Source organism: Ambystoma mexicanum, chromosome 6q (genome assembly GCF_040938575.1).
Source record: "Ambystoma mexicanum isolate Mex_15411 chromosome 6q, UKY_AmexF1_1, whole genome shotgun sequence".
Classification (NCBI taxonomy): domain Eukaryota; kingdom Metazoa; phylum Chordata; class Amphibia; order Caudata; family Ambystomatidae; genus Ambystoma; species Ambystoma mexicanum.
Window position 1 is genome coordinate 1,370,763,273 of NC_090937.1, and position 10,797 is coordinate 1,370,774,069.

Here is a 10,797-nt window from a genome sequence, read left to right on the forward strand (position 1 = left end):
TCCACCTCCTGGACAATTGGTTCTGGGTTCAGAGAGGGGCTTGTAGCCATCAGGGAGGAGAGTATCAAAACTCGTGACAGAGCTGGCCATGAACCAAGTCTCGGTGAGACCAAGGACCTCCAGATCAAGTTCTTCAAGGAGTCAGCAAATGTCAGAGGAGTGTTTGACAGCAGAGCAAGAGTTAAAAGTAGCGACGTGGAGCAGATAGCCACATTTGAAAGACTTCCGTGGAGGGGTACTGTCATGCCGTGCGGAGGTGTTAGAGGTGCCAAAGAGTGGATAGAGGAAGGAGGAGATGGCAGAGTAGTCAGAGAGGAAGAAGAGGGTGGCAGAGGAAGGAAGAGGCAGAGGAGCCAGGGAAGATGGGGAGGGTGACAGAGGGGTGGCAGAAGAGGAAGGTGGTGGAGGAGCCAGAGAGGTGTAGGTAGGAGTAGCAGGAGAAGGAAGGAAGGAAGTTGATAAGACGTGGGAAGCATCTATCGAAAAGGAGGCGATTGAGCTGAGGGCCCTGGACCAAGACAGTGCCATTGTGCGCCCTGAGGCTTGTGAGCATGCAGCGCTTTATAAAAATTAAAATAAATAAAAATACATTCTGATAGACATTAATGATGGTATTGGAGGAATGGAAGGGGATCAGGAGAACCTCCCACCGAGTGCCACTATTAATGGAAGAGGAGGAAAAAGGAGAGAGAACAGAGACCATATGGGGGGTTCATAGGCCTGGAGAGGGAACGACAAAGAGGATGTAGGTGAGGGTATGTCTGGAGGAAGCACTGGTGTAGGTATCAGCGATAGGGAGGCCTGGGTTGGAGACCAGGATGTCCCGTTTGAGCTTCTTCCTACCAGAATTACTGAGAGGGTCAGGATAGGAGACAGAATAGCAGTAAGAGAAGATAGGGGAGACTAAGGGCACCATGGAGGAGTGTGAGGTGGAGAGCAAAAAAGGAGGCAGCCCAAGTAGGAAGGGGGGGTCACACACTAGGGGCGCACAATGGGGCACAAGAGGAGGATGGACACAGTCAGCACACAGTACAGTAGCAATAGCATTTAGGGGGGGAAGACCTAGAGGGAGGAGAAAGTGCAATAATGTGCAATCATACAATAGAAACCACTGAGGGGCAAGAGAAGTGAGAGGATAAATGCTACAGTACAAAATACCTAAGACAATGGTAATCCCTGTGGGACCAGGAGGAGTAGAAGAGAAATGCAAACAATGCAACAGGTATACAATACAATAGTCCCAACTAGGGGGACAATGCAACAAAATATACAATACAATAGCCAGAGCTAGGGGGGGGGGACCAGAAAAGAAGGAAGAGACTGGAGAAGCCCCACATAGTGTCGGGTAAGCGCATGTGGGGACAGGCAGAGAGTGGACGGATGTGCAAGACCGGGCAAAGCGGAGCTAAGTTGCATGGGGAAAGCACACATAGAGAGGGGACAGATGCTCAAGGCCGGGAGTAGCGGAGCCTAAGCAGCATGGAAGCACATGTGGAGATGGGCAGAGAGGGGATGGGCTCGCTAAGGCAGGGAGAACGCAGCCTATGGTGTGTGGGAAAGCGCACGTGGAGACGAGCAGAGAGGGTACAGAAGCGCAAGGCCGGGAGAAGCGCAGCCTAAGTTGCGTGGGGAAAGTGCACGTTGCAGACCATACTTATCAAACATTTGCTAGCAATGTGGCAGGCTATAGCTATACCAGTATTATAAAACTCTACAGACAGTGCTTCGGTCTTGCTGTATTGTATGGGCTATAGGGGGATCATATGACTGATTTGGGCTGGCTAAAAAGGATTGAAGGTAGCTTTTGAAGATCCTTATTGGGCTTACCCCACTCTATCCAGATTAAGCTGATACATTTGAACTTGGGTTATCCTCACTTAGTTCTCAGGTTTTAGGAAGAAGCAGTACGCTGCTGATTAAGGCATGGACAGATCTGCAATGCCCTTTGTTAAAACGTATCAGACAGGTTATCCATAATAGAGCCAAGAGAAATGGTTTTATTGAGTGGGTTAAGCTGTCATTAAATCTGTTTGAATTGGACTCCTAATTGGTCGTTAGTCTTTTTTAAATGAGAAGGAGTTTGCAAATAAAATAAAGATATGGGACTGGAATGCCAATTACTCTCACCTGGAACGTCTCAAGAGGTATCGGAAGCATAATTGGCTGTGCTACAAATTTGGGACGGCACAGCATTACCTTCTTTTTTTTTAAAACACTTTATTTCTTGAAAGATTCATGTCCCTAACCACTCAACATTACAGTAAGAGTGTTCAAACATTTAGAGGGAAAAAATTAAATACAGTAATCGTTAGACTTAGGGAGAAAAGCAGGCAAGTTGCACCGGGAGGAGAGCTGGGGAGCACATCAACTATTGCCTTAACTATTACAATTTGCCTGTGCTCCTAGCCCATTGCTTGTATTACAGGCCCTGAAGGTTCTGGTTCAGCACACTGGACTAACAAGTAAGTCACGAAAGGCCCCCAAATGTTCCTGGGCCTGTTCTGCTGCCCGCATAGGGAGTCATATAACTTGTCCATGTCGCAAACCAAGTCCTCAAGCCAAGAGCGTACCACTGGGGGGGGTTGGACTGGTCCATCTAAACAGGATGCATCTAAGTGCAGCTATCATGCATGTTGTTAATCATTTACAACAATGTTTCAGAGCTCCTGGGAGCCAGCAAAACATGTAACACAGCAATTCACAAGGAACTTCTCGGGGCAAGCAAACTTGAAATGACTTCCACCACCCCCTCCCAGAACATCCGCACCCTAGGGCACAACCACAACATATGGATGAAATCAGCAGATTCAGCATTACATCGCTGACATCTGTCCGACTTGGCACAGTTAAAGAGATGGAGAAATGGTGGAGCTAGATATGCCCTGAGTAGAGTTTTAATTTGAATAGTTTGTAGTCTCATGTTGAACGCACCACTGTGTGTATGCTTGCACAGCATCGCCCACTGCTTGTCCGTAAAGGCAAAGCCAGCGTCCTTCTCCCACCGCTGCCTACACTTTAGGGCCCATGGGCAGAATCACGTTGGATAAGCCTGTACACTGTCGAGACCATCCGCATTGCAGAGGGGGACTTCAGTAGATATTGCAGCAGCGGCAGCATAGGAGGCATGGCAGGAAATTCTGGGGACCACTCCCTAAAGCTAACGTGAATTCCAAAGTACTGCAGCCTACAGCGAAACCCCTCACCCATCTTGGTGATGAACTGCTCCTGGGAGACAAACACACCTTCAGGGTCGGCCATGCATTCTATCCCTGCACCCTTCCGCGCCGGAACCAACACTTCCTCACACTTCGGTGGTAAGCACTCAATGTTCTACGGCTGAAGGCCCGCGTCAAAAGGGATGTGAACACGGAGTCACTTCAGTATCCTCTTCCAAGCGTGCAGCATACATGCTACTGGGTCAAATTTACATTTGTCCGAAACTTTCTTTGACACCAGGAGCCCCTGTAATGAAAAAGGTTGCACAAAGCATTTTTCTATACGAACATGAGGGTACTAGGTGGCGCCCGGCAACCAATATGATGCAAAGTGCCCCTGTGCCACCAGCAAATACAACTCCAAATCTGGTGCGTTAATGCCACCACTATACCAGGGGAGGACCAACGTATCCCTGCTGATCCGTGGGGTTTTCAGATACAATGGCAGTCTTACCAATAATGTCTTTAGCTCTGCGAAAAAAACTTCCATCCAGCCAGACCGGGACATTTTGAAAACTATAAAGCAACTTGGAGACCACTACCATTGTAGCAACCGCTACCTGGCTCATTAACGACAGGGGGAGCCTGCACTAGGCCTCTACCATTGTCCTTAGGACTTGGGGATACCTTAAGTGATTGTACTGCAACAGGGAGTGGGCATTCCGACTCGGCCGCACACCCAAATAAGTCACTATAGCTTGTTCCCACATATATCCTCTGATGACGGGGGCATGTCAGTAGAGTCATACAATGGAAACAGAATGGACTTTGTCCAGTTTATCCGAAGCCCAGAATAACAACCAAACTCTGTATTACTGTCGCATCGTATAATATCTAGGATGTAGCCTCGGTCTCTTTTGTATAGTCCTGCAAAAAACAGTGTGCCATAAGCATGTAAATCCATAAAATTGATCAATTTTATTTGTTTTTGCAATTAAGTGCAAACTTGTTTAGAGTACTGTGTGCACAACAGTGCCTAATCAAATATGTTTTCTCTAGCTAATGCAGCAGGTACTCGACCTCTCAAAGTAACTTCTGAAATGAAAACTAGGTTGCTCGTATTGGCTTGTCCGGCAGGCTTTCTGGGGCCTTTGACCTGGGCAGTGGGACCAGACAGGGGTGCCCGTTGTCACCGTTAATCTTTGCAATTGTCATTGAGCCACTGGCAACCCGGCTGGAGAATATATAGACAGAGGGGGCATAGAGATCAAAATTAAGGATTTTATCAATTGCAGACTATTCCTTGTAGTCTATTCTATAATTTGTGTGTGTAGAAAATTGTACGTGGGAAGCAACATTAGGATGCTACAAGTCAGAATTGTAGAGCACCTAGCAAGCCTAAATAGCCCAAACCCCAAATTACCACTTGCAGTCCATTGGCAAGAATGCCATCAGATGGAAGCTGAAAGTGATCGTAGGTTCATTGGACTCATGAGGGCCAAATGTGGTAAAAGAGCAATTGATTTGAAATTGAAACTGAGGCGTGTGGAATCTAAATGTATCTGTCACCTATGGTGTATCACAGAAGGACTTAATACTGAACATGAGATGAATGTCTTTCTGTGATTATGGACCATCACATTGGCACAGACCCATGATACTGCAAGTTGCTTGTTATATATCACATTTGAGATATGAATGACCATAATAACAATATGCTGTCATGTCACTTATGTAATATCATATCCAAACCAGAGGGGTTGGATGGAGCACCCAAGTATACAACTGCCAGGTTTACCAGAGACCACTGGGAATTAAGTAAGTGACAGTCATTTTTTTGATAATCAGAGGACCTACTATCGCTAACTTCCATGATGGGATTAAGGCAATATGTCGGTCAAATTGCATATAGGAACAACTGGCAAGGTACATCGACATACTCCACAAACGAAGGAGAAGTAATGATCATGCACTAAAATGTGAATAATGCGGGATTGGGGCCATGGAATGCATTACCACTATGTAGCTTGATAAATGACAATGAGGATATCATGAGCTGTATGGAATTCAACCATGCTTTTTAAGCCAACAAATATTTGACAGCATAGCACTCGCTCAACGTACTCACCTATACATCTTCACACATACATTTATAAAATATTGACACATCTTTTATCAGTAATATACAAGGTAATTTGAATATACAGCTTGATAGAAATAATGAGTATATCATGAGCTGCACACACATTTACAATCCATTCACACATATCATTAATTAGTAACATACAAGGGAATTTGAATACTTAAACGCACCAATGCGGATGTCGTGATGGCTTAACAGCAACTTCACAGAATAATGTTGATGAAAACACCACTGTGACGTCACACACACATATTACTATATACGTAAATAATCAAAATGGCGCCAGCGCGCTCCACACGCTCGAGGTGCCCGGGATAAATCCTGTTACACAGAAAAGCAGGGCATCTTAAGGTAAGAAGAAGGGTAACAAGCCTGTAAGTAATATTTGCTTCTTACGGGAATAGCAAGCTATTTTTCATTTCAGAAGTTACTTTGAGAGGTCGAGTACCTGCTGCATCAGCTAGAGAAAGAATATTTGATTAGGCACCGTTGTGTGCACAGTACTCTAAACAAGTTTGCACTTCATTGCAAAAACAAATACAATGTATCCATTTTATGGATTTGCATGCTTATGGCACACTGTTTTTTGCAGGTCTAAACAAAGGAGACCAAGGCTACATCCTAGACAGTATACGATGCAACAGTAATGCAACAAGACACTATTCGAGGTAAGCCATGGCAGAATTCTTCCGGCCATATATGCCAATTGGACATAGTGGCTAACTCATTCTTAATCCAGTGTCTATTACTCTCTTGTAGCAACTGAAAAAGGGTAACATTAGGAGACCAGTGATATAATGCATAATGCAGACAAGATAGCGCACACCCAACGGGTAAGTGACTAATTAGCCACATGCATATCAAAGATGTGACAACAATAACAGAGTAAACGCAGATACTGAATCTGGCCTAATAATTGTTTTTTAGGCAACACTACTATATTACCAGCGGTGAGTTCTTTCTAAATATTTCTTTGGCTACCCTGTGGGGGCACTGGGTTCTAATAATCAGGTGGCACCAACAAACCATGTAATTGTTTACCAGGGAGCATCTGTAACCAAGACATAAACACAGGAAGGTTTTTTCGAGTACCACAAGCATTAGAAAGGGACCATGGACATATGGACCAGGCACAGGCGTCTGGGTGCTTCACACAATCTGTATTTATATCTCTGGGGAAATGAGGTCAATGCCAATCAGGCTTAATATTAATACTTGAATGATATGTGCTTTTGTTTTTCCTCATCTCACGCCTACTTGCTCACAAATTATGAATTTGGTATGTAAATGTGCTTTTCTTTTGATACGGTCACCACATGTGATGATTTCAACATGATTTTGTTCAAATTAACAGCCTTAAAAACGACCCAGTTTCGAAACACGTGTCCCTGCTGTAACAAGACAATAAATCTGGAGCAGAACCAATTTTGATCTTTTCAATGTACGTACGTATTGTACAGAAGAACTCTGTGATATACTCTGTGATATACTTGAGAATTAGCAAATATTACTTACAGGCTTAGCGCGAACAACTGGTACAAACAATTAGCTTTTATATATAACTTTGAACTTGCTTTGCATGCAAAAGTTCCACAGACTCGGGCATGTTGGCCATTCCCTTGCCTTGTTCGGCTGCAAGCACTGGAATAATCTCCTGGTGGATAGCAGTACTGAGACCTCCTATTGCTGATTCCATTCTTAAACTAAGAGATTACTTTCGGGGGTCGGCCTTTTAATGACCCACCTGCCCTACTACCATGGACTCCTCCAAAATACTTCTATTTATCGGGTTGTATATTACCTGTACCTATAACATACCCTCTAACTATAAGTGTTCTTGTATAACGCTCTTAATACCAGAGATTGATTCCTAAGCGCGGGATCGGGATTCTAACCTGTGTTGCGCTGCAGTGTCTTGCTTCCAAGACGAACACATTGCCCCCGAGCTATCCCCTCTCACCCCTCATATGGCCTGTTAGTTTTAGTTGTGTAATTGTTTCGTTTTGCTTCCAAGAATGTTCTTTAGCACTGCAGTTTGGTTTGCCTCTGTTACTACCAGTAGGATTTTTTTGAAGGGTAATGGAATGGCCCTCTGTTGCCTTTTTCATTCATCTGCAGTAGCTCTTGGCCAAAGTTTATGGTGCAGAGACAGTAAGAGAGCAGGCAAGGGAAGCCCAGCACAAATGTTATCTGCCAATAAGAGGAGTAAAAGAAACAAATATGTATTTCTATTCCTAAAACCAAACATTTTGAAAGAAGGAATCCTGTAAACTAAGTGGCCACATTCTGCATATGGGTAATGTAAGTACTTTATTGACTCCTTGGTTCTGTCTATAAGGGTAGGCACAATAAATGATCGAAACAAGCAAGAATACCACTTTAGTTTATGAATGCAACCACGGGCTTGAGGCCACAAAGACAAGCTCTCCTCGATCAAACGCTTTCCTATGCTTGTGTCATTGGCCCTGGGCACGGGCGTCCTGTGTTTGAACATACTGCCCAGTGTCTCACGAGGCCTCCTGGCCGTCACCTCACATTGATAGGCTGCCTCCTCTATAGATGCACCCTTCCCAGACACAGAAACGTGTGCAAGAAATATCAGAGCCATGGAAACATACATGGAGCATCATGATTGATCACGTAGACTTGCCACCAGCGATTCCACCTACATTTAGGAGACTACTAGCTGAAGTCTGCTTTCTAATGGCCAACCAGCCCTTTACTATGGCCTCCACTTCTCCAAAATGCTCCTGTTTACATTTTTCTATATCACCTGTCAATAATCTGTAATATGGTTTGTTAGTTTTACTTTTGTAATTGTGTTTCATTTAACATCAAAGAACGTGCTCTAGACGTGCAATCTGATGTTGATGAAGGCTTCAAATCGATTCTCCTGCAATTTGCCATGTTACAAAACTTAAAATAAATATTGTGTTCTAGCTTTTTACAACAATCGTAGTGTATTTATTGTATGTTATTGGAAATGTACACTGATGTCCCTCACAACTGTTCAACACTGGCGTCCACAGGCATCTTTCGAAGAAAAAGAATTGCAGAACATGTATAGAGTATACATACAACCTGGAGAAGTTTGTCAAATCTCAGGCTTTCCTAGTACAAAGAAATGTGATATGTATTTTTGTGCAGAGAGTTATTTAAGGTTACAAACGGATTATTCCTGAACAGGTGGGTATTTATTCTCGCGTACATTTGTATTATTATGTTTGCAGAGAGGATTTGCTTGCATCGATCTTCTTCCTCATCCCATTAATGTTAAGGGTAAGCTCTGCATGGCGGCGCTTCAGATTCTCCAGCCTCTGGCTCAGCGCTTCAGTGTCATCAACGATTCCCTCAAAGTCCCGAAGTAACATATCATTGCCCAGCAGACCACACTTCTGCTGCAACTTCACGTTGCCAATCCTCAGGCTATCCCTGGCCTGCTTAGTCTTGGTTAGCACATCCCTTTTCTGTGCCACCAGGGCCTCTGTCTCTCTAAGATGCTCCTTCTTCAACTGGTTCTCAGCCTGCACAAACTGCAGCTTCTCCTTTAAATGAGACAGCACTTGCACTGTTCCAGTGATTTTCTTGCGTAGCTTGAGTAGCTCCTCATTTCGCTCCTCAATCTTCTCATTGTATGTCTGGTTCTCAATTTTGAGCTGTTCGAAGTCAATAAGATGCAGCCCATCAGCAAGTTCTTCCTTAGCTTTCAAAGTCGTCTCAAAGCTGTTGATCTTGTTCTTCAGTTTGATATTTTCCAGCCGCACTTGGATCAACGCCTCTTCCTTCTGTTGCTCCTTAACCTGTAGCTCATCCAACATTTTGGCTGCTACCTGTTTGCCCTTTTTCCCGGCCATAACAGACAGGGCTACCGCTTTCTTCTGCCGTTGGAAAAGCTTCCACTCTTCATTTGCCTTGTCGACCATGGCCTGACACTGAGAACGCTGTTCTTCCACCTGACCATGGTACCAGTCCGAGTCCTTCTGACACTGCTGACGGAACTCCACCAGCATGTTCAGATAGCGACTGTAACGCTGCTCCTGGTCCGCCACTTCAGTCTGCAGCTCTGGCAGGGTAGCTCGTCGAGCTGTCTCATCGCTCTTCTTCCGCCGAAAGTAGTCGTACAATTTCTGCTGGAGCTGCGCATTCATTTGCTGAACCTTGTCCCGCTCCAGAACTAGAGCACGGCATTGCTCAAGCAACTCTTCGTGTAGTTGCTCTGCAATGAGGGCCTCGTCTACTTTTTCCTCCTCAGGCTCCAATTCTTCTTCTTCTTCACCTTCGTCTTCTTCTTCTTCTCCTCCTACTTCTCCTTCTTCTCTTTCTTCATCTGCTTCTTCTTCTTCCTCCTCTTCCCCCTCCTCCACAACAACAAATGAAACTCCAAGTTGTGATTTAGCCTGCTTTTTATCCTCTCCTTCTTCAATCTCTGTTACAACTTTCTCTTCTGGAATAGCATCACCCGTTGGTGGGGATTCTAGGGTAGCTGTGGGGGCATCCAGCTCTGGGACATGTTTCAATGGGGTTTCACCTGTTACTTGTGTGTCTTCAAGTTGCACGTCCAGCAGTGGGGCGCGGACGGGCGCCTGTGTGTCACTGTCTTCCAATGGCGCCTGTGTGTCGTCCAATGGTGTGCCAGGCGCTGGGGTGTCGCTCGTTGCTGTGGCGTCGTCTGGTGAGGCGCCATGCTCTGTGGTCTCAATAGGCGCTGTCTCGGGCTGTGTGGCATCAATGGGCTGTGTGGCATCAATAGATGGTGTGGCAGGATCGGTGGTGCCGACAGAGGTTGTGGCAGGGTCGGTGGTGTCTGCTGATACCTGAATCTGGTCTTCCGTCACCACTTGGGCTGATTCAGGGCCACTCTCCTGAAGAGCAGGTGGACTTTCGTGAATATCACCTTGGTCAGCGGCTGCTTCCGATGTCATTGCTGCGGCTAGATGAGCAGCCGAACTACTCTACTGCTGTCCACACTTCTGCTTTGTTTACGTTTCAGTGGTTTCCAGGACGACCGACGTCTTGCGTGCGTGCTTCACGTACGCTGGCGACTAGCGTATCGCAGTTTGCTGAGAAGTCCCGCGCGTCACGAAACTGACTTCAACACCTCTACCCATATCGTATTCATGCACTGATAACGGGGAATCATTTTCATAGTTCTGATACTCCACACATACCGCTGTAGACATATGAATAAATAAAAAGTTTGCAGTGATACAATCATTGGCGAAATGCTGGTGGAATAGAAGCTTAACATGTGCAAAGCAATGGCCGTTTTAATTTTGACCGGTGGCCATTTTAAGAGGGACTGTGAAAACCAGGGTGCTCTGACAGCGCGGCGTGATCTAGGAGTTCGGTGTAGCCTTCACAGTGCTTGACATGCCCTAGAGATTGTGCAGCCTGACTCAAACAATAAATCACGGGTCCCTGCAAACATTTATTTTGGGCCAATCTTCATTGTTTCAGGAGATCTTGTTTGCGTCCAGTCTGCATATTATAAACAGATCT

At 45.3% G+C, this 10,797-nt stretch overlaps 1 protein-coding gene across 1 annotated transcript; it reads right to left on the reverse strand.

Annotated features, from left to right (window-relative positions):
* Window positions 1-7,591: 7,591 nt before the first annotated feature.
* CFAP184 (cilia and flagella associated protein 184) lies at window positions 7,592-10,291 on the reverse strand. Its single transcript, XM_069632003.1, has one exon. The coding sequence runs from the start codon at window positions 10,218-10,220 to the stop codon at window positions 8,517-8,519; it is 1,704 nt and encodes a 567-aa protein (XP_069488104.1). The 5' UTR covers window positions 10,221-10,291; the 3' UTR covers window positions 7,592-8,516.
* Between the last annotated feature and the right edge of the window lie 506 nt (window positions 10,292-10,797).

Excerpts from the sequence above, each read along its gene's own strand:
- CFAP184 (XM_069632003.1), bottom strand. The coding sequence starts at position 10,220 with ATGACATCGGAAGCAGCCGCTGACCAAGGTGATATTCACGAAAGTCCA.